Source organism: Tachyglossus aculeatus, chromosome X2 (assembly GCF_015852505.1).
Source record: "Tachyglossus aculeatus isolate mTacAcu1 chromosome X2, mTacAcu1.pri, whole genome shotgun sequence".
Lineage (NCBI taxonomy): Eukaryota > Metazoa > Chordata > Mammalia > Monotremata > Tachyglossidae > Tachyglossus > Tachyglossus aculeatus.
This window is the reverse complement of record NC_052100.1, coordinates 3,861,110-3,883,745: the sequence shown is the minus strand read 5'-3', so window position 1 is coordinate 3,883,745 and position 22,636 is coordinate 3,861,110. Positions and strand designations below refer to the sequence as shown.

The window sequence follows — 22,636 nt, the reverse complement described above, 5'->3', positions numbered from 1 at the left end:
CGGTAAGTCGGGCCTCTCGGCCTCGCCCCCCCCGGTTACCTTGGGCATCCTGCTCATGCCCCCGACGAGGATGACCTCCCCGATGTCGCTCTTGCTGACTTCGGCGTCCTGCATGGCCTTCTGGCAGGGGGCCACCGTCCTCTTGATGAGGTGGGCTACGATGCTCTCGAACTGGGCCCGCGTCAGCTTCATGTTCAGGTGCTTGGGCCCCGACGCGTCCATGGTCAGGTACGGCAGGTTGATGTCCGTCTGTGGCCGAGATGGCGTCGGGACGGCTCGGAGCCCTTCCCCACGGCCCCCTTGGGCCTCCCCCCATTGCTAACACCAGCCGGGCATGGAGACTGATCTGACTGATCCCCCCGGCGCTTAGAACAGTGCTTTGCACATAGTAAGCGCTTAATAAATGCCATCATTATTATTATCATCATCTGGGTGAGCAGATGCCACCCCCCACCCAACAACAACAAGAATGAATGAATGAATGAATCAAGGATAAAACCAGCGCTTAAGGCCCTACTGAGAGCTCCCCTCCTCCAGGAGGCCTTCCCAGACTGAGCCCCTTCCTTCCTCTCCCCCTCGTCCCCATCTCCATCCCCCCATCTTACCTCCTTCCCTTCCCCACAGCACCTGTATATGTATATATGCTTGTACATATTTATTACTTTATTTATTTATTTATTTTACTTGTACATATCTATTCTATTTATTTTATTTTGTTAGTATGTTTGGTTTTGTTCTCTGTCTCCCCCTTTTAGACTGTGAGCCCACTGTTGGGTAGGGACTGTCTCTATATGTTGCCAACTTGGACTTCCCAAGCGCTTAGTACAATGCTCTGCACACAGTAAGCGCTCAATAAATACGATTGATTGATTAGAACAGTGCATTGCACATAGTAAGCGCTTAATAAATGCCATTTTTTTTTTTAAAAAAAGGATCCCGATATTTTCAGATGCCAGAAGGCCCCCGATCCTGGGATGGGCTAAGATCCTTTTTTGCCATCCAAAAGCCAAACCGGGAAAGCGATCCTTAGTGATCTCCCCGCCCGCGTGGCTCAGTGGAAAGAGCCCGGGCTTGGGAGTCAGAGGCCATGGGTTCGAATCCCGGCTCTGCTGTGTGATCTTGGGCAAGTCACTTCACTTCTCTAAGCCTCAGTTCCCTCATCTGTAAAATGGGGATTAAGATTGTGAGCCCCATGTGGGACAACCTGATCACCTTGTATCCCCCCCAACGCTTAGAACAGTGCTTTGCACACAGTAAGCGCTTAACAAATGCCATTATTATTATTATTATCTGAGCCCCAAAGAGGGGAGGTGAAAGCAGAGAATCCAGGATTGTTCCAAAGCCCGCGGCGGCTGTTTTTAATCACGCCCAACCGAGCTTAGTTGGGCTTAGTTCTCCCTCCTCATCTCCCTGGCCTTACCTCCTTCCCCTCCTCACAGCACCTGTATATATTTGTACGCATTTATTACTCTATTTTACTTGTACATATTTATTCTATTTATTTTATTTTGTTAATCTGTTTCGTTTTGTTCTCTGTCTCCCCCTTCTAGACTGTGAGCCCACTGTTGGATAAGGACCGTCTCCATACGTTGCCAACCTGGACTTCCCAGGCGCTTAGTCCAGTGCTCTGCACACAGTAAGCGCTCAATAAATACGAATGAGTGACTGAATGAGGGGAGAACAGGTCTCGAATCCCCATTTTACAGCCGAGGAAATAGAGGCCCGGAGAAGCGAAGCGATTTGCCCAAGGTCACAGAGCAGGCCAGTGTATATAGGGACCGCCTCTAGATGTTGCCAACTTGGGACTTCCCAAGCGCTTAATCCAGTGCTCTGCACACAGTAAGCGCTCAGTAAATACAGTTGAATGAATGAATGAATAGTACAGTGCTCTGCACACAGTAAGCGCTCAATAAATACGACTGAATGAACCCTGACCGGTTATGGACTGGTGTCAGACAGCGGAGCGCTGCTGTGCCACCCAAGGCCCCAAGCTCCTGTCTCTTCTACCCCACACTCAGAGAAGCAGCGTGGCTCTGTGGCTTTGGAGGCAGAGGTCGTGGGTTCGAATCCCGACCGACACCTGTCTGCTGTGTGACCTTGGGCAAGTCGCTTCTCTCGAGCCTCAGTTCCCGCATCTGTCAAACGGGGATGACGACTGGGAGCCCCCCCCGTGGGACCACTTGATCACCTCCAGCGCTTTGCCCGCGGTAAGCGCTCAACGTACTAGGCGCCCGATCACGCAGTCAGTCCCAGATCCCCAGTAGGCTCCCCGCGGCCGCTCACCTGCACGGAGGAGGACAGCTCGCACTTGGCCTTCTCCGAGGCCTCCCGCACTCTCTGCAGAGCCATGTTGTCCTTCATCAGGTCGACCCCCGTCTAGGACACAAGACCGGAGGCCCGGCGCTCGTTTCCAGTCATCAATCAATCGTATGTACTGAGCGCTTACTATGTGCAGGGCACTGTACTAAGCGCTTGTCGGGCGGGGAGCCGCCCCCCCGCTTACCCACCTCCCTCTTGAACTCCTTCACGATGTGCTGGAGCAGGGCCTGGTCGAAGTCTTCGCCGCCCAGGAAGGTGTCGCCGTTGGTCGACTTCACCTCGAACACTCCCTTCTGGATCTCCAGGACCGAGATGTCGAAAGTGCCCCCGCCCAGGTCGTACACTGCGATGCTGCGGGGCGCGTGGGGGGGAGAGACGGGGGCCGCGGTCAGCCGGCCGGAGAGCTCGGACCGGGCCAGTGAGCAATAACGATGACGGCATTTATTGAGCGCTTACTACGTGCAAAAAGCACTGCTGGAAGCGCTGGGGAGGTTACAGGGTGATCAGGTTGCCAATCAATCGTTTTTATGGAGCGCTTACTGTGTGCAGAGCACTGGACTAAGCGCTTGGGAAGTACAGGTTGGCAACATATCATCATCATCAATCGTATTTATTGAGCGCTTACTGTGTGCAGGGCACTGGACTAAGCGCTTGGGAAGTACAGGTTGGCAACCTATAGAGACAGTCCCTACCCAACAGTGGGCTCACAGTCTAAAAGGGGGAGACAGAGAACAAAACCAAAGATACTAACAGAATAAAATAAATAGAATAGATATGTCCCATGGGGGGGCTCACATCATCATCATCAATTGTATTTATTGAGCGCTTACTGTGTGCAGGGCACTGGACTAAGCGCTTGGGAAGTACAGGTTGGCAACCTATAGAGACAGTCCCTACCCAACAGTGGGCTCACAGTCTAAAAGGGGGAGACAGAGAACAAAACCAAAGATACTAACAGAATAAAATAAATAGAATAGATATGTCCCATGGGGGGGCTCACATCATCATCATCATCATCAATCGTATTTATTGAGCGCTTACTATGTGCAGAGCACTGTACTAAGCACTTGGGAAGTACAGGTTGGCAACCTATAGAGACAGTCCCTACCCAACAGTGGGCTCACAGTCTAAAAGGGGGAGACAGAGAACAAAACCGAACATACTAACAAAATAAAATAAATAGAATAGATATGTCCCATGGGGGGCTCACATTATCATCATCATCATCAATCGTATTTATTGAGCGCTTACTGTGTGCAGAGCACTGGACTAAGCGCTTGGGAAGTACAGGTTGGCAACATATAGAGACAGTCCCTACCCAACAGTGGGCTCACAGTCTAAGGGGGAGACAGAGAACAAAACCGAACATACTAACAAAATAAAATAAATAGAATAGATATGTCCCATGGGGGGGCTCACATCATCATCATCATCATCATCAATCGTATTTATTGAGCGCTTACTGTGTGCAGAGCACTGGACTAAGTGCTTGGGAAGTACAGGTTGGCAACATATAGAGACAGTCATCATCATCATCAATCGTATTTATTGAGTGCTTACTGTGTGCAGAGCACTGGACTAAGCGCTTGGGAAGTACAAGTTGGCAACATATAGAGACAGTCCCTACCCAACAGTGGGCTCACAGTCCAACAGTGGGCTCACAGTCTAAAAGGGGGAGACAGAGAAAACCAAAGATACTAACAGAATAAAATAAATAGAATAGATATGTCCCATGGGGGGCTCACATCATCATCATCAACCATATTTATTGAGTGCTTACTGTGTGCAGAGCACTGTACTAAGCGCTTGGGAAGTACAGGTTGGCAACCTATAGAGACAGTCCCTACCCAACAGTGGGCTCACAGTCTAAAAGGGGGAGACAGACAACAAAACCAAAGATACTAACAGAATAAAATAAATAGAATAGATATGTCCCATGGGGGGGCTCACATCATCATCAATCGTATTTATTGAGCGCTTACTGTGTGCAGCACTGTACTAAGTGCTTGGGAAGTCCAAGTTGGCAACATATAGAGACGGTCCCTACCCAACAGTGGGCTCACAGCTATGTGCAAAGCCCTGTCCTAAGCGCTGGGGAGGTTACAAGGTGATCAGGTTGTCCCACGGGGGGCTCCCAGTCTCCATCCTCATTTTCCAGATGAGGTCACGGAGGCCCAGAGAAGTGAAGTGACTTGCCCCAAGCCACCCAGCTGACAAGCGGCGGGGCCGGGATTTGAACCCCCGACCTCCGACTCCAAAGCCCGGGCTCTTTCCACTGAGCCACGCTGCTTCTCTAGTTCTGTGAGCCCGCGGTTGGGTAGGGACCGTCTCTATGTGTTGCCGACTTGGACTTCCCAAGCGCTTAGTCCAGTGCTCTGCACACAGTCAGCGCTCAATAAATACGGTTGATTGACTTGTACTTCCCAAGCGCTTAGTCCAGTGCTCTGCACATAGCGCTCAATAAATACGATTGATGATGATGATGATGATGATGACTGATTGAGGGCACAGTGGAATCCGGCTGTATTTCCAGAACGGCCGACACGACTGGACAACTCACGACTGGAGGTGAGAGCTCCCCTCCTCCAGGAGGCCTTCCCAGACTGAGCCCCTTCCTTCCTCTCCCCCTCGTCCCCCTCTCCATCCCCCCCATCTTACCTCCTTCCCTTCCCCACAGCACCTGTATAAATGTATATATGGTTGCACATATTTATTACTTTATTTATTTTACTTGTACATTTGTATCCTATTTATTTTATTGGTCTGTTTGGTTTTGTTCTCTGTCTCCCCCTTTTAATCAATCAATCAATCAATCGTATTTATTGAGCGCTTACTATGTGCAGAGCACTGTACTAAGCGCTTGGGAAGTACAAATTGGCATCACATAGAGACAGTCCCTACCCAACAGTGGGCTCACAGTCTAAAAGGGGGAGACAGAGAACAGAACCAAACATACCAACAAAATAAAGTAAGTAGGATAGAAATGTACAAGCAAAATAAATAAATAAATAAATAAATAGAGTAATAAATATGTACAACCATATATACATGTATACAGGTGCTGTGGGGAAGGGAAGGAGGTAAGATGGGGGGATGGAGAGGGGGACGAGGGGGAGAGGAAAGAAGGGGCTCAGTCTGGGAAGGCCTCCTGGAGGAGGTGAGCTCTCAGCAGGGCCTTGAAGGGAGGAAGAGAGCTAGCTTGGCGGATGGGCTGCACACAGTAAGCACTCAATAAATACGATTGATTGATTGATTGACAAGGCGGCTGACCATCCCGTCCCCCCCGGGGGGTCCCCGGCAAGCAGCGTCCCCTCCGCCTCCCGCCGCCCCGCCCCGGCCGGGCTTACACCTTGTCTTCGGATTTGTCCAGGCCGTAGGCCAGGGCCGCGGCCGTCGGCTCGTTGATCACCCGCAGGACGTTCAGGCCGGCGATCTGGCCGGCGTCCTTGGTCGCCTGGCGGGGGGGGGGGAAGGAGGAAAGGGGCATTTGTTCAGCGTTTACTATGTGCCGAGCGAGACGCAAGACAACCGGGGACGCAGTGTGCCCCGGTGGTTACAGCCTGGGCGCCAGCAGGACCTGGGTTCTAATCCTGACCCTGCCACATGTCTGCTGTGCGACCTTGGGCAAGTCACTTGATGATGATTCTAGCCTGTGAGCCCGCTGTTGCGTAGGGAGCGCCTCTATGGGTTGCCAACTTGTACTTCCCAAGCGCTTAGCACAGTGCTCTGCACACAGTAAGCGCTTAATACGACTGAATGAATGATGATGATGGCATTTATTAAGCGCTTACTATGTGCAAAGCACTGTTCTAAGCGCTGGGGAGATTACAAGGTGATCGGGTTGTCCCACGGGGGGGGGGTCATGGACTTCATCCCCATTTTCCAGATGAGGGAACTGAGGCCCAGAGAAGTGAAGTGACTTGCCCAAAGATCATCATCATCAATCGTATTTATTGAGCGCTTACTATGTGCAGAGCACTGGACTAAGCGCTTGGGAAGTACAAATTGGCAACATCTAGAGACAGTCCCTACCCAACAGTGGGCTCACAGTCTAAAAGGGGAAGACAGAGAACAAAACCAAACATGCTAACAAAATAAAATAAATAGAATAGATATGTACAAGTAAAATAAATAAATAAGCAAATAGAGTAATAAATCTGTACAAACATATATACATATATACAGGTGCTGTGGGGAAGGGAAGGAGGTAAGAAGGGGGGATGGAGGGGGGACGAGGGGGAGAGGAAGGAAGGGGCTCAGTCTGGGAAGGCCTCCTGGAGGAGGGGAGCTCTCAATAAGGCCTTGAAGGGAGGAAGTCACCCAGCTGACAAGTGGCGGAGCTGGGATTTGAACCCAGGACCTCTGACCCCAGAGCCCGGGCTCTTTCCCCTGAGCCACGCTGCTTCTCAAGGACGCAGAAGATTCTGGGAGAAGCCTGACTCCACCTGAGCGTCACAGCTTCGCTTCTGCACTAGACTATTTGTTTAAATCACATATACCGTCTTATGTCTTGAAATAACGTTTTCCACTGGGCCATGCTGCTTCTCTTCTGCACTAGACTATTTTTTAAAATCACATATACAGTCTCATGTCTTGAAATATCATTTTCCACTGAGCCATGCTGCTTCTCTTCTGCACTAGACTATTTAAATCACGTATACAGTCTTATGTCTTGAAATAACGTTTTCCACTGGGCCATGCTGCTTCTCTTCTGCACTAGACTATTTTTTAAAATCATGTATACAGTCTTTTGTCCTGAAATATAGTTTTCCACTGGGCCATGCTGCTTCTCTTCTGCACTAGACTATTTGTTTAAGTCACGTATACAGTCTTTTGTCTTCAAATATCAGTTTCCACTGAGCCATGCTGCTTCTCTTCTGCACTAGACTATTTAAGTCACATATACAGTCTTTTGTCTTGAAATATCATTTTCCAGTGAGCCATGCTGCTTGTCTTCTGCACTAGACTATTTTTTAAAATCACATATACCCTCGTCTTGAAATATCGTTTTCCACTGAGCCATGCTGCTTCTCTTCTGCACTAGACTATTTGTTTAAGTCACGTACACAGTCTTATGTCTTGAAATATCATTTTCCACTGAGCCATGCTGCTTGTCTTCTGCACTAGACTATTTGTTTAAATCACGTATACCGTCTTATGTCTTGAAATAACGTTTTCCACTGGGCCATGCTGCTTCTCTTCTGAACTAGACTATTTTTTAAAATCACATATACAGTCTTATGTCTTGAAATATTGTTTTCCACTAAGCCATGCTGCTTCTCTTCTGCACTAGACTATTAAATCACGTATACAGTCTCATGTCTTGAAATATCATTTTCCACTGAGCCATGCTGCTTCTCTTCTGCACTAGACTATTTAAATCACGTATACCGTCTTATGGCTTGAAATAACGTTTTCCACTGGGCCATGCTGCTTCTCTTCTGCACTAGACTATTTAAATCACGTATACCGTCTTATGTCTTGAAATATCATTTTCCACTGAGCCATGCTGCTTCTCTTCTGCACTAGACTATTTGTTTGTCACATATACAGTCTTTTGTCTTCAAATATCATTTTCCACTGAGCCATGCTGCTTCTCTTCTGCACTAGACTATTTAAGTCACATATACAGTCTTTTGTCTTGAAATATCGTTTTCCAGTGAGCCATGCTGCTTCTCTTCTGCAATAGACTATTTTTTAAAATCACGTATACCATCTTGTCTTGAAATATTGTTTTCCACTGAGCCATGCTGCTTCTCTTCTGCACTAGACTATTTGTTTAAGTCACGTATACAGTCTTATGTCTTGAAATATCATTTTCCACCGAGCCATGCTGCTTCTCTTCTGCACTAGACTATTTGTTTAAATCACGTATACAGTCTTATGTCCTGAAATAACGTTTTCCATTGGGCCATGCTGCTTCTCTTCTGAACTAGACTATTTAAGTCACGTATACAGTCTGTCTTGAAATATCGTTTTCCACTGAGCCATGCTGCTTCTCTTCTGCACTAGACTATTTAAGTCACGTATACAGTCTGTCTTGAAATATCGTTTTCCACTGAGCCATGCTGCTTCTCTTCTGCACTAGACTATTTGTTTAAATCACGTATAGTCTTTTGTCTTGAAATATCACTTTCCACTGAGCCATGCTTCTTCTCTTCTGCACTAGACTATTTGTTTAAATCACATATACAGTCTTTTGTCTTGAAATATCATTTTCCACTGAGCCATGCTGCTTCTCTTCTGCACTAGACTATTTAAGTCACGTATAGTCTTATGTCTGGAACTATCATTTTCCACTGAGCCATGCGGCTTCTCTTCTGCACTAGACCATTTTTTAAAATCACATATACAGTCTGATATCTTGAAATATCGCTTTCCACTGAGCCATGCTGCTTCTCTTCTGCACTAGACCATTTGTTTAAATCACGTACACCGTCTTATGTCTTGAAATAACTTTTTTTTGCCTTTTTTTTGTTTTAAATCCAAGATGCTTCCAGTTTGTTGTAACCTTCATCTGGATAACTCACGCTGAAGTCTCTCGAGGGGCCCTAAAAGCCCCCGACACGTGGGAAGGCCGACCGCTGGCTCACCTGTCTCTGCGAGTCGTTGAAGTAGGCGGGGACGGTGATCACAGCGTTCTTCGCAGCGTGCCCAAGGTAGTTTTCTGTAAGAGAGTAAAACCAGATGCCAACCCGGGGCTCGGGCAGCCAGACCCTTTCTTCGGGCCCGTGGCATCCCGCTGGCCACTCGGAGCCGGGCCCTTGGCGCCTCTCACTGCCATCGCTTCTCCAGCTACAAAGGTGATTTAGCTTTCCCCCTGCCAAAGACCCCCACGACAAGGGTACTCATGAGACTCTTCTTCTTCAATCGTATTTATTGAGCGCTTACAGCGTGCAGAGCACTGTACTAAGCGCTTGGGCAGTCCAAGTTGGCAACATCTAGAGACGGTCCCTACCCAACAGTGGGCTCACAGTCTAGGAGGGGGAGACAGAGAACAAAGCACTTTAACAAAATAAAATGAATATAATAAATATGTACAAATCAAATAAACAGAGTAATAAATACATACAAACACGTATTATTTATTTTTATTTATAAATGTAATATAATATTTTATTTATATTCATTTATTAATTTTACTTGTACATATCTATTCTATTTATTTTATTTTGTTAGTATGTTTGGTTTTGCTCTCTGTCTCCCCCTAGAAGGGGGAGACAGAGAACAAAGCATTTTAACAAAATAAAATAAATACAATAAATATGTACAAATAAAATAAACAGAGTAATAAATACATACAAACACATATTATTTACTTTTATTTTTTATTTATATTTATTAATGTAATACAATATTTTACTTATATTTCTTTATTTATTTTACTTGTACACATCTATTCTATTTATTTTATTTTGTTAGTATGTTTGGTTTTGTTCTCTGTCTCCCCCTTTTAGACCGTGAGCCCACTGTTGGGTAGGGACCGTCTCTAGATGTTGCCAACTTGGACTTCCCAAGCGCTTAGTCCAGTGCTCCGCACACAGTAAGCGCTCAATAAATACGATTGATTGATTTGATATATACATATATACAGATGGTATATATGGTAACAATGGTACACTGTGCCATTACAGCACTGTCTTAAGTGCTTGGGAAGTACAAGTTGGCAAAAAAGAGAAAGGGAGGGAAGGAAGGAGGGAAGGAAGGAAGAAAAGGAAGGAAGGAAGAAAAGGAAGGAAGGAAGAAAAGGAATGAAGGAAGGAAGGAAAGAAAAGAAAAGAAAAGAAAAGGAGAAAGAGAAAGAGCGCGTCCCTGCCTGGAGGTCCTCTCGGCCCCACCAGACCCACCTGCGGTCTCCTTCATCTTCATCAACACGAAGGCTCCGATCTGACTGGGGGAGTAGAGTTTCCCGTGGGCTTCCACCCAGGCGTCACCGTTGGAGGAACGCACGATTTTGAAGGGAACGTTTTTGCTGAAAGGCGAAAGGACTCCGATGAGCGGGCGAAGGCGTTAGGGCGCGGCCGGCCCGACGGCGCTCCCGCCGTGGAGAATTCCCCTCCCGCGCTCGGCGGGGGTACGCGGCTTCAAAGGACCAAAACCCAACCCGTCGTCAAGGCAACCGGGATTGGGAGTCAGATCTAGGTTCTAGTTTCGACTGCGCCGTCGAGCAAGCCGTGTAATCTCTTTGGGCCTCGGCTTCCTCCTCTGTAAAATGGGGGGCAATCAACGCGTGGTATTTACTGAGCTCTAGCCCGGGCCCGGGAGCCAGGAACTGGATTCTAATCCCAGTTCCACCGCTTGTCTGCTGCATGATGGTGATGACGGTACTTGTTAAGCGCTTACTATGTGCGAAGCACTGTTCTAAGCGCTGGGGGGGATACAAGGTGATCAGGTTGTCCCACGGGGGGCTCACAATCTTAATCCCCATTTTCCATCATCATCATCAATCGTATTTATTGAGCGCTTACTATGTGCAGAGCACTGTACTAAGCGCTTGGGAAGTACAAATTGGTAACATATAGAGACAGTCCCTACCCAACAGTGGGCTCACGGTCTAAAAGAGGGAACTTTTCCAGATGAGGGAACTGAGGCCCAGAGAAGTGCCCCCATCTTACCTCCTTCCCTTCCCCACAGCACCTGTATATATGTTTGTACATATTTATTACTCTATTTTACTTGTACATATCTATTCTATTTATTTTATTTTGCTAGTATGTTTGCTTTTGTTCCCCCCCTTTTAGACTGTGAGCCCACTGTTGGGTAGGGACTGTCTCTAGATGTTGCCAACTTGGACTTCCCAAGCGCTTAGTACAGTGCTCTGCACACAGTGAGCGCTCAATAAATACGATTGATTGATTGACAAAGTCACACAGCCGATAAGCGGCGGAGCCGGGATTAGAGCCCAGGGCCTCTGACTCATTCATTCAATCGTATTTACTGAGCGCTTACTGTGCGCAGAGCACTGTACTAAGTGCTTGGGAAGTCCAAGTTGGCAACCTAGAGACGGTCCCTACCCAACAGCGGGCTCACAGTCTAGAAGCCCGGGCTCTTTCCACTGAGCCACGCTGCATAAGTCACTCTACTTCCCCGCGCCTCGGTTACCTCATCTGCAAAATGGGGATGAAACCCGGGAGGGCCACGAGAGACTCGGTCCGCGTCCCACCGGATTAGCTTCCAATCAATCAATCGTATTTATTGAGCGCTTACTGTGTGCAGAGCGCTGGACTAAGCGCTTGGGAAGTCCAAGTTGGCAACATATAGAGACGGTCCCGACCCAACAGCGGGCTCACACGCTTGGAGATTGTGAGGAACCCCCCCCCCGTCCCGTCCCCTCGGGCCGGGGTCAGCGACCACTCACATGTCTTTCTGGACCTCGCTGTCATCGTAGCGCCGGCCGATGAGGCGCTTGGTGGCGTAGAAGGTGTTGTTGGGGTTGGTGACGGCCTGCCGCTTGGCCGGCATGCCCACCAGCCGCTCGCCGTCCGCCGCGAAGGCCACCACCGACGGCGTCGTCCGGGCCCCTTCGGCATTCTCCAGCACCTGCGCGGGGGGACAGTTTCGAGGAGCCATTCCCAGGTATCTCCCCCCACTCCCGAAATCCCCCTCCTCCAACAGTCGGCCTCCATCTCCGGGTCCCCCGAGCTCGCCACCGGCCCCCTCCAAGAGGGCAAAGCCGACCAGCCCGCCGCATGTTAACTGGGGGTGGGTATTCAATACATTCCCTCTCGCTAATCCATTCAGTCCCATTGACAGATTGCTTATTTGGGAGGGCAGACTGTGATAAGCGGCTTACGGTCCAGCAAAACCGACCGGCCCGCCGCATGCTGAGGGGGTATTCAATACATATCCTCTCGCTAATCCATTCAATCCCATTTACAGACTGCTTATTTGGGAGGGCAGACTGTGACAAGCGTCTTACGGTCCGGCAAAACCGACCAGCCCGCTGCATGATGACGGGGGTATTCAGTACATTTCCTCCCACTAATCCATTCAATCCCATTTACAGATTGCTTATTTGGGAGGGCAGACTGTGATAAGCGTCTTACGGTCCGGCAAAGCCGACCGGCCCGCCAGATGTTGACGGGGGGGTATTTAATACATTCCCTCTTGCTAATCCATCCAATCCCATTTACAGATTGCTTATTTGGGAGGGCAGACTGTGACAAGCGGCTTACAGTCTGGCAAAACCAACCGGCCCGCCGCATGTTGACAGGGGGGCATTCAATACATTTCCTCTTAGTCCAGTGCTCTGCACACTGTAAGCGCTCAATAAATATGTTTGAATGAATGATTGACTGATAAATCCCACTGACAGATTGCTTATTTGGGAGGGCAGACTGTGATAAGTGGCTTACGGTCCAGCAAAACCGACCGGCCCGCCGCATGTTGACATGGGGGGGGGGGGGGGGTATTCAATATATTCCCTCTCGCTAATCCATTCAATCCCATTTACAGATTGTTTATTTGGGAGGGCAGACTGTGATAAGCGGTTTACGGTCCAGCAAAGCCGACTGGCCCGCAGCATGTTGATGGGGGGGGGGGGGGGGGGGTATTCAATACATTCCCTCTCGCTAATCCATTCAATCCCATTTACAGATTGTTTATTTGGGAGGGCAGACTGTGATAAGCGGTTTACGGTCCAGCAAAACCCACCGGCCCGCTGCATGCTGACAGGGGGTATTCACTACATTCCCTCTCGCTAATCCATTCAATCCCATTGACAGATTGCTTATTTGGGAGGGCAGACTGTGACAAGCGGCTTACGGTCCAGCAAAGCCGACCAGCCCACTGCATGTTGACGGGCGGTATTCAGTACATTTCCTCTCACTAATCCATTCAATCCCATTTACAGATTGCTTATTTGGGAGGGCAGATGGTGATAAGCGGCTTACGGTCTGGCAAAACCGACCAGCCCGCTGCATGCTGACGGGGGTATTCAATACATTCCCTCTCGCTAATCCATTCAATACCATTTACAGATTGCTTATTTGGGAGGGCAGACTGTGATTAGCGGCTTACGGTCCGGCAAAGCCGACCGGCCCGCCGCATGTTGACAGGGGGGCATTCAATACATTTCCTCTTAGTCCAGTGCTCTGCACACAGTAAGCGCTCAATAAATACAATTGAATGAATGATTGAATGATAAATCCCATTTACAGACTGCTTATTTGGGACGACAGACCGTGATAAGCGGCTTACGGTCCAGCAAAGCCGACCGGCCCGCCGCATGTTGACATGGGGGGAGGTATTCAATATATTCCCTCTCGCTAATCCATTCAATCCCATTTACAGATTGCTTATTTGGGAGGGCAGACTGTGATAAGCGGTTTACAGTCCGGCAAAGCCCACCGGCCCGCCGCATGTTGACAGGGGGGCATTCAATACATTTCCTCTTAGTCCAGTGCTCTGCACCCAGTAAGTGCTCAATAAATACGACAATGAACAAATGAATGAACCGCCCCAAGGAGGAGGCTTACAGGGGGCAGACATGCGTGGAATCTGAAATAAGGCAGCCAAAATTTCGACGGAGAAGCAGCATGGCCCAGTGGGTAGAGCGCGGGCCTGGGTTCTAATCCCAGCCCCTCCACTGGTCTGCTGTGTGCCCCCGGACAAGCGGTTTTGCTTCTCTGTGCCTCAGTTCCCTCCCCTGTAAAACAGGGATTAAGACGTGGGACCGGGACCGGGTCCACCCGGATTATTGATGATAACAATGGCATTTTTTAGAGAAGCATCGCGGCTCAGTGGAAAGAGCCCGGGCTTTGGAGTCAGAGGTCATGGGTTCGAATCCCGACTCTGCCACGTGTCTGCTGTGTGACCTCGGGCAAGTCACTTCACTTCTCTGGGCCTCAGTTCCCTCATCTGTAAAATGGGGATGAAGACGGTGAGCCCCATGTGGGACAACCCGCTTGCCTTGTATCCTCCCCAGTGCTTAGAACAGTGCTTTGCACATAGTAAGCACTTAACAAATGCCATTATTATTATTTGTTAAGCGCTCACTATGTGCTGCGCGCTGGGATTAGCTGTGACTGTCTCCCCCTTTTAGACTGTGAGCCCACTGTTGGGTAGGGACTGTCTCTATATGTTGCCAATTTGTACTTCCCAAGCACTTAGTACAGTGCTCTGCACATAGTAAGCGCTCAATAAATACGATTGATTGATTGACCGGGACATAGTCGGCGCTTACCAAATACCATTTAAAACAAAAAAAGAAACAAATAATATACGCAAGATGGGTATAAACAGGAGCTTTAGTGATCGGGATAATAATAATAATGGCATTTATTAAGTGCTTACTATGTGCAAAGCACCGTTCTAAGCGCTGGGGAGGTGATCGTGACTCAGTGGATCCCACCAGACGGATAAAATCGCCCCGGACAAATATCTGTTGAGCGTCCACGGTCTCCAGCGGGGCCCCGGGCGACTTTACCTTCGCTTGTTTTCCCTCCATAACGGCCACGCAGGAGTTGGTGGTGCCCAGGTCGATGCCGATGACCGCCCCTTTGATCGCTTCGGATCTGCAAGGTGTGTTGAAAACGACACGGTTCGCTCATTCAATCAATCATCAATCGTATTTATTGAGCGCTTACTGTGTGCAGAGCACTGGACTAAGCGCCTGGGAAGTCCAAGTTGGCAACATATAGAGACGGTCCCTACCCGACGGCGGGCTCACAGTCTAGAAGGGGGGGACAGGGAACAAAACCAAACATACGAACAACATAAAATAAATAGGATATTCCATTGTAAGGTGGCGGGCGCTTTACGGTGCGCAGAGCACTGGACTGAGCGCTTGGAAAGTGCAATTCGACCCCAGATCGGCCTCCCTTTTCTTTCCCCACAGGCAGGGTTTACACTTACGCGTAATCTCTCCGGGAGAGGAGCCTGAAGACCTCGTGACTGAGCCCATTCCAGCCATCCTAAGAGAGAACAGCGGAGAAAAAAATGTCCCGGCCACCGGAATCTGATCAATCGTATTTATTGAGCGCTCACTGTGTGCAGAGCACTGTACTAAGCGCTTGGGAAGTACAAGTTGGCAACATCTAGAGACAGTCCCTACCCAACAGTGGGCTCGCAGTCTAAAATCGGGAGGACATGGAGCCCATTCTTCTCCAGCACAGTAAGGACACTTTATATTCATTCATTCATTCTAGCGTATTTATTGAGCGCTTACTGTGTGCAGAGCACTGTACTAAGCGCTTGGGAAGGACAATTCAGCAACAGAGAGAGACCCTCCCTGCCCACAGTCTAGAAGGGGGGAGACATTCATTCATTCAATCATATTTGGGAAGCAGCACGGCTCAGTGGAAAGAGCCTGGGATTTGGAGCCATAGGTCATGGGTTCAAATCCCGGCTCCACCACTTGTCAGCTGTGTGACTTTGGGCAAGTCACTTCACTTCTCTGGGCCTCAGTTCCCCCATCTGTAAAATGGGGATTAAGGCTGTGAGCCCCCCGTGGGACAACCTGATCACCTTGTAACCTCCCCAGCGCTTAGAACAGTGCTTTGCACATAGTAAGTGCTTAATAAATGCCATTATTATTATTATATTTATATTTACTACGGATGGACAAAACTGAGGTGATTAACCAAACTGAGCGCCTACTGGGGGTAGGGCACTGTACTAAGCGCTCAAGAAAGGACCAGAAAAGAGAATTAACACCAAGTTCCCTGCCTGTGAGCTCACAGTTTCGAGGTGATTGAAACAGCTGTCTCTAAGACAGTGAATGCTAACAACAATGAAGCGCTTACTATGTGCCAAGCACTGTCTTAAGCACTGGGATGGATACAAGGTGACTTGTATCCCCTTAATAATAATGATGGCATTTGTTAAGCGCTTACTATGTGCAGAGCACTGTTCTAAGCGCTGGGGGGGATATAAGGTGATCAGGTTGTCCCATGGGGGGGCTCAGTCTTAATCCCCGTTTTACAGATGAGGAGACTGAGGCTCAGAGAAGTGAAGTGACTTTCATTCATTCAGTCATTTATTGAGCGCTTACTGTGTGCAGAGCACTGTACTAAGCGCCAGGGAACATATAGAGACAGTCCCTACCCAACAACGGGCTCAGTCTAGAAGGGGGAGGCGGACAACCAAACACGTGGCTTTTAGCTTTTTAGATTGTGAGGCAAGGACCATGAAACTGGGTTATTCATTCACTCAGTCGTATTTATTGAGCGCTTACTGTGTGCAGAGCACTGTGCTAAGCGCTTGGGAACATCTAGAGATGGTCCCTACCCAACAACGGGCTCAGTCTAGAAGGGGGAGGCGGACAACCAAACACGTGGCTTTTAGCTTCTTAGATTGTGAGGCGGGGACCGTCTAACTGGGTTATTCATTCACTCAGTCGTATTTATTGAGCGCTTACTGTGTGCAGAGCACTGTGCTAAGCGCTTGGGAACATCTAGAGACGGTCCCTACCCAACAACGGGCTCAGTCTAGAAGGGGGAGACAGACAACAAAACACGTGGCTTTTAGCTTCTTAGATTGTGAGGCAGGGACCGTCTAACTGGGTTATTCATTCATTCAATCGTATTTATTGAGCGCTCACTGTGTGCAGAGCACTGGACTAGACTTATATATAGACTAGACTTATATATGAATGAATATATAGAGACCTCTGACTATATATGTTGCCAACTTGGACTTCCCAAGCGCTTAGCCCAGTGCTCTGCACACAGTAAGCGCTCAATAAATACGATTGATTAATTGATTGATTGACTCCAAAGCCCGGGCTCTTTCCATTGTGAGGCGGGGACGGTCTGCCTAGATTATCTGTCATATATGTATATATGTTTGTACATATTTATTACTCTATTTATTTATTTTACTTGTACATATCTATTCATTTTATTTTGTTAGTATGTTTGGTTTTGTTCTCTGTCTCCCTCTTTTAGACTGTGAGCCCACTGCTGGGTAGGGACTGTCTCTATATGTTACCAACTTGTACTTCCCAAGCGCTTAGTACAGTGCTCTGCACACAGTAAGCGCTCAATAAATACGATTGATGATGATGATGATGATGATGATCTGTCTCCCCCTTGTCAACTGTGAGCCCACTGTTGGGTAGGGACCGTCTCTATATGTTGCCAACTTGGACTTCCCAAGCGCTTAGTACAGTGCTCTGCACACAGTAAGCGCTCAATAAATACGATTGATTGATTGGGAGCCCACTGTTGGGTAGGGACCGTCTCTCTATGTCGCCAACTTGTCCTTCCCAAGCGCTTAGTCCAGTGCTCCGCACACAGTAAGCGCTCAATAAATACGATTGATTGATTGATTGATCTGACGCCACCCCCGTCGTTTTTAACTTGGCCGGACACACAATAAGCGCTTAACAATGATTACCGTGGCTCAGCGGAAAGAGCCCGGGCTTTGGAGTCAGAGGTCAGGGGTTCGAATCCCGACTCCGCCACATGTCCGCTGTGGGACCTTGGGCAAGTCACTTCACTTCTCTGAGCCTCAGTTCCCTCATCTGTAAAATGGGGATTAAGACTGTGAACCCCACATGGGACAACCTGATCACTTTGTATCCTCCCCCAGCGCTTAGAACAGTGCTTTGCACATAGTAAGCACTTAACAAATGCCATTATTATTATTATTATTATTATTATTATTATTATTATTACCACACTGGGCACGGGTTTGAAATTATTCCGGGCTCCCCCCTTTGACCTTGCCGTCCCGGAGGGCGGGTTTTTCCATCGTCTCCCTCCCCCTCGTCCTCCAAAGCTTCCAGCTTCAGATGGCCCCGAGGGATGACTGATAGGTTAAAAAATAAAATAAAATCCGGCAACCTTGCCCGGCCCCACGTGTGGATAAATGAAACTTTTCCGCGGATTCTTCCTCGGATTCTCCTAATCCCGATGGTATTGGTTAAGCGCCGACTATGTGCCAAGCCCTGTACTAAGCGCCGGGGTGGATACAAACCACCCCGCCTTACCTCCTTCCCCTCCCCACGCCACCTGTATATATTTGTACATTTATTATTATTATTATTATTATTATTATTATATTAATTATATTATTATACACATATAATGTATATATATGTATAATATAATATATATTATATGTATATATGTATAATAATGTATATATTTGTATTTATTACTTTATTATTTACTTTACTGTATATATTATTATTTACTTTACCTCTATATATGTATACATATTTGTACATTTGTATATTATATATATAATGTACATATTTCAATCGTATTTATTGAGCGCTTACTATGTGCAGAGCACATATTTGTATTTATTACTTTATTTATATACTTAACTATTATTTTATTTGCACATATTTATTCTATTTATTTTATTTCGTTAATACGCTTTGTTTTGTTGTCTGTCTCCCCCTTCTAGACTGTGAGCCTGCTGTTGGGTCTCTAGATGTTGCCAACTTGGACTTTCCAAGCGCTTAGTACAGTGCTCTGCACACAGTAAGCGCTCAATAAATGCAACTGAATGAATGAATTTATTCTATTTATTTTATTTTGTTAATATACTTTGTTTTGTTGTCTGTAGACTGTGAGCCCGCTGTTGGGTAGGGACTGTCTCTATATGTTGCCAACTTGGACTTCCCAAGCGCTTACTACAGTGCTCTGCACACAGTAAGCACTCAATAAATACGATTGAATGAATGAATGAATTTATTCTATTTGTTTTATTTTGTTAATATGCTTTGTTTTGTTGTCTGTCTCCCCCTTCTAGACTGTGAGCCCGCTGTTGGGGAGGGACCGCGTCTCTAGATGTTGCCAACTTGGACTTCCCAAGCGCTTAGTACAGTGCTCTGCACACAGTAAGCGCTCAATAAATACAGCTGAATGAATGAATACAAACAACTCGGGTTGGACACAGTCCCCGTCCCACGTGGAGCTCACAGTCTCCGTCCCCATTTTCCGGCCGGAGTAACTGAGGCCCAGAGAAGTGAAGTGATTTGCCGAAGGTCACCCAGAGGACAAGTGGCGGGGCCGGGATTAGAACCCATGACCTCTGATCCCTAGGCCACAGAACCATCCCCCTCCCCCTTGACGGAGGGAATCACCATGATTACTATTAATATTATTATTATTAATAATGGCATTTCTTAAGCGCTTACTATGTGCAAAGCACTGTTCTGAGCGCTGGGGAGGATACAAGGTGATCAGGTTGTCCCACGGGGGGCTCACAGTCTTAATCTATCTTAAATGGGGATTACGACTGTGAGCCCCCCAACCTGATCACCTTGTACCTCCCCAGCGCTTAGAACAGTGCTCTGCACATAGTAAGCGCTTAATAAATACCATTATTATTATTAACCCCCATTTTCCAGATGAGGGAACTGAGGCCCAGAGAAGCGAAGTGACTTGCCCTAAATCACCCAACTGACAGTTGGTGGAGCCGGGATTTGAACCCACGACCTCGGACTCCCAAGCCTGGGCTCTTCCCACTGAGCCACGCTGCATCTCTACTAATGCTATTAATACCACATTAATATTAATTAATCGATTAATGCTACTGTTATTAGCGACTGCCCCCCCCAAATACGATGGATTGCTACTTGTTAAGCGTGGCTCAGTGGAAAAGAGCCCGGGCTTTGGAGTCAGAGGTCATGGGTTCGAATCCCGGCTCTGCCCCATGTCTGCTGTGTGACCTTAGGCAAGTCACTTCACTTCTCTGAGCCTCAGTTACCTCAACTGGAAAATGGGGATTAAGACTGTGAGCCCCACGTGGGACGACTTAATCACCTTGTGTCCCCCCCACAAGCGCTTAGAACAGTGCTCTGCACATAGTAAGCGCTTAACAAATGCCATCATTATTATTATTATTATTATTATTAAGTGACCACTACGGACTGTGCTAAGCGCTGGGGTGGATAGAGGATCATCAGGTCCCACGAAGGGGCGGGATGACGGTCTCCACGGTGACCAGATCGGACGGGCAGCGGCCAACGGACAAGGCCCGGGTGGGAGGCTCTATTTATTGAGCGCTTCCTGTGTGCAGAGCACTGTGCTAAGCGCCTGGGATGGTCCAACACCGCAACAGACACACTCCCTGCCCCCAACGAGCTTACAGTCTAGAGGGGGAGATGGACGTTAACAGAAATAAACAACGGCGTGGGGCTGGACAGTGAGAAGCAGTGTGTCTCGCTGGCAACAGCCCGGGCTTGGGTTCTAATCCCGCCGCTCGCCTGCTGTGTGACCTTGGGCAAGCCGTTTCACTTCTCTGGGCCTCAGTTTCCTCGCCTGCAAAATGGGGATTAGGACTGAGAGCCCCCCGTGGGACAACCTGACCACCCTGAATCCCCGCCAGCGCTTAGAACAGTGCTTCGCACATAGTAAGTGCTTAACAAGTACCATCATTTCTTTTTCCTTCTGGGTTTCAGTTCCCTCATCTGTAAAATGGGGGTGAGGACTGCGAGCCCCAGGTGGTGAGTTCGGATCTTGGCACCGAGTAAGCGCTTAACGAACCCCATCACTATCAGTAGTAAAAAGGTACGCGCCTAACAAATGCCATCATTATTATTATTACGGGAGAGGAAGGGGGGTAGTCTGGGAAGGCCTCCTGGAGGAGGTGGGCCAATAATAATAACAACAATAATAATAATAACAATAATAATAATAATGTTTCCCCCCATCCAAAGAAGCAGCGTGGCTCAGCAGAAAGAGCGCGGGCTTCGGAGTCCGAGGTCATGGGTTCTAATCCTTATCAGCGGTGTGACTTTGGACAAGTCACTTGACTTCTCTGGGCCTCAGTTACCTCATCTGTAAAATGGGGATGAAGACCGTGAGCCCCCCGTGGGACAACCTGATCACCTTGTGACCTCCCCAGCGCTTAGAACAGTGCTTGGCACATAGTAAGCGCTTAACAAATGCCATTATTATCCTCTGTGCCTCAGTGACCTCATCTGTAAAACGGGGATGAAGACCGTGAGACAACCTGATCACCTTGTATCCCCCCCCCCACGGTGCTTAGAACGGTGCTTAGTACATAGTAAGCGCTTAGCAAATACCATTATTATCCTCTGTGCCTCAGTGGCCTCATCGTAAAACGGGGATGAAGACCGTGAGCCCCCCGTGGGACAACCTGATCACCCTGTATCCCCCCCACAGCGCTTAGAACAGTGCTTGGTACATAGTAAGCGCTTAACAAATACCATTATTATCCTCTGTGCCTCAGTGACCACATCTGTAAAACGGGGATGAAGACTGTGAGCCCCCCGTGGGACAACCTGATCACCTTGTATCCCCCCGAGCGCTTAGAACAGTGCTTGGCACATAGTAAGCGCTTAACTTATACCAATATCATCATTATTATTATAAAATGGGGAGGAAGACTATGAGCCCCACTTGGGATAACCTGATCACCTTGTGACCACCCCGGCGCTTGGCACATAGTAAGCGCCTAACAAATGCCGTTATTATTGTTATTATTATTCTCCGGGCCTCAGTGACCTCATCTGGAAAATGGGGTTGAAGACTGTGGGCTCCACGTGGGACAGCCTGATCACCTTGTATCCCCCCCAGCGCTTAGAACGGTGCTTGGCACATAGTAAGCGCTTAACAAACACCATTATTATCCTCTGTGCCTCAGTGACCTCATCTGGAAAATGGGGATGAAGACTGTGGGCCCCACGTGGGACAACCTGATCACCTTGTATCCTCCCCAGCGCTTGGCACAGCACGTAGTAAGCGTTTAACAAATACCAAAATTATTACTATTATTACCCCAGAGCTTAGCACATAGTAAGCGCTTTAAAAATGCCGTTATTATCATTATCCTCCTCGGGGCCTCAGTTACCTCACCTGTAAAATGGGGATGAAGACTGTGAGCCTGTGGGGCAACCTGATCACCCTGTATCCTCCCCAGCGCTTAGAACAGTGCTCTGCACATAAGCGCTTAACAAATACCGCTATTATCATCCTCCAGGCCTCAGTGACCCCATCTGGAAAATGGGGATGAAGACTGTGGGCCCCACGTGGGGAAATTTGATGATAATAATAATAATGATGGCATTTGTTAAGCGCTTATTATGTACCAAACCCTGTTCTAAGCGCTGGGGAGGTTACAAGGTGATCAGGTTGTCCCACGGGGGGCTCACAGTCTTCATCCCTTCTTCAAGAGAAGCATAGTGGCTCAGTGGAAAGAGCCCGAGGTCATGGGTTCAAATCCCGGCCCCGCCACTTTTTTTATGGTATTTGTTAAGCGCTTACTATGTGCAAAGCACTGTTCTAAGCGCTGGCAGCTGGGTGACTTTGGGCAAGTCGCTTCACTTCTCTGGGCCTCAGTGACCTCATCTGGAAAACGGGGATGGATTGTGAGCCCCCCGTGGGACAACCTG

At 48.2% G+C, this 22,636-nt stretch overlaps 1 protein-coding gene across 1 annotated transcript in view; it reads right to left on the bottom strand.

The window, feature by feature from the left end:
• HSPA9 (heat shock protein family A (Hsp70) member 9) overlaps nt 1-22,636 on the bottom strand; it is a 28,828-nt gene that overhangs the window by 4,697 nt on the left and 1,495 nt on the right. Inside the window, exons 2-10 of the mRNA XM_038771229.1 lie at nt 15,175-15,233; nt 14,747-14,834; nt 11,678-11,859; nt 10,167-10,291; nt 8,913-8,986; nt 5,667-5,773; nt 2,508-2,670; nt 2,284-2,376; nt 40-249 (exon numbers count right to left, since the gene is read on the bottom strand). Of these exons, the coding sequence (XP_038627157.1) occupies nt 40-249; nt 2,284-2,376; nt 2,508-2,670; nt 5,667-5,773; nt 8,913-8,986; nt 10,167-10,291; nt 11,678-11,859; nt 14,747-14,834; nt 15,175-15,233 (1,101 nt within the window). The remainder of the gene's footprint in view (nt 1-39; nt 250-2,283; nt 2,377-2,507; nt 2,671-5,666; nt 5,774-8,912; nt 8,987-10,166; nt 10,292-11,677; nt 11,860-14,746; nt 14,835-15,174; nt 15,234-22,636) is intronic.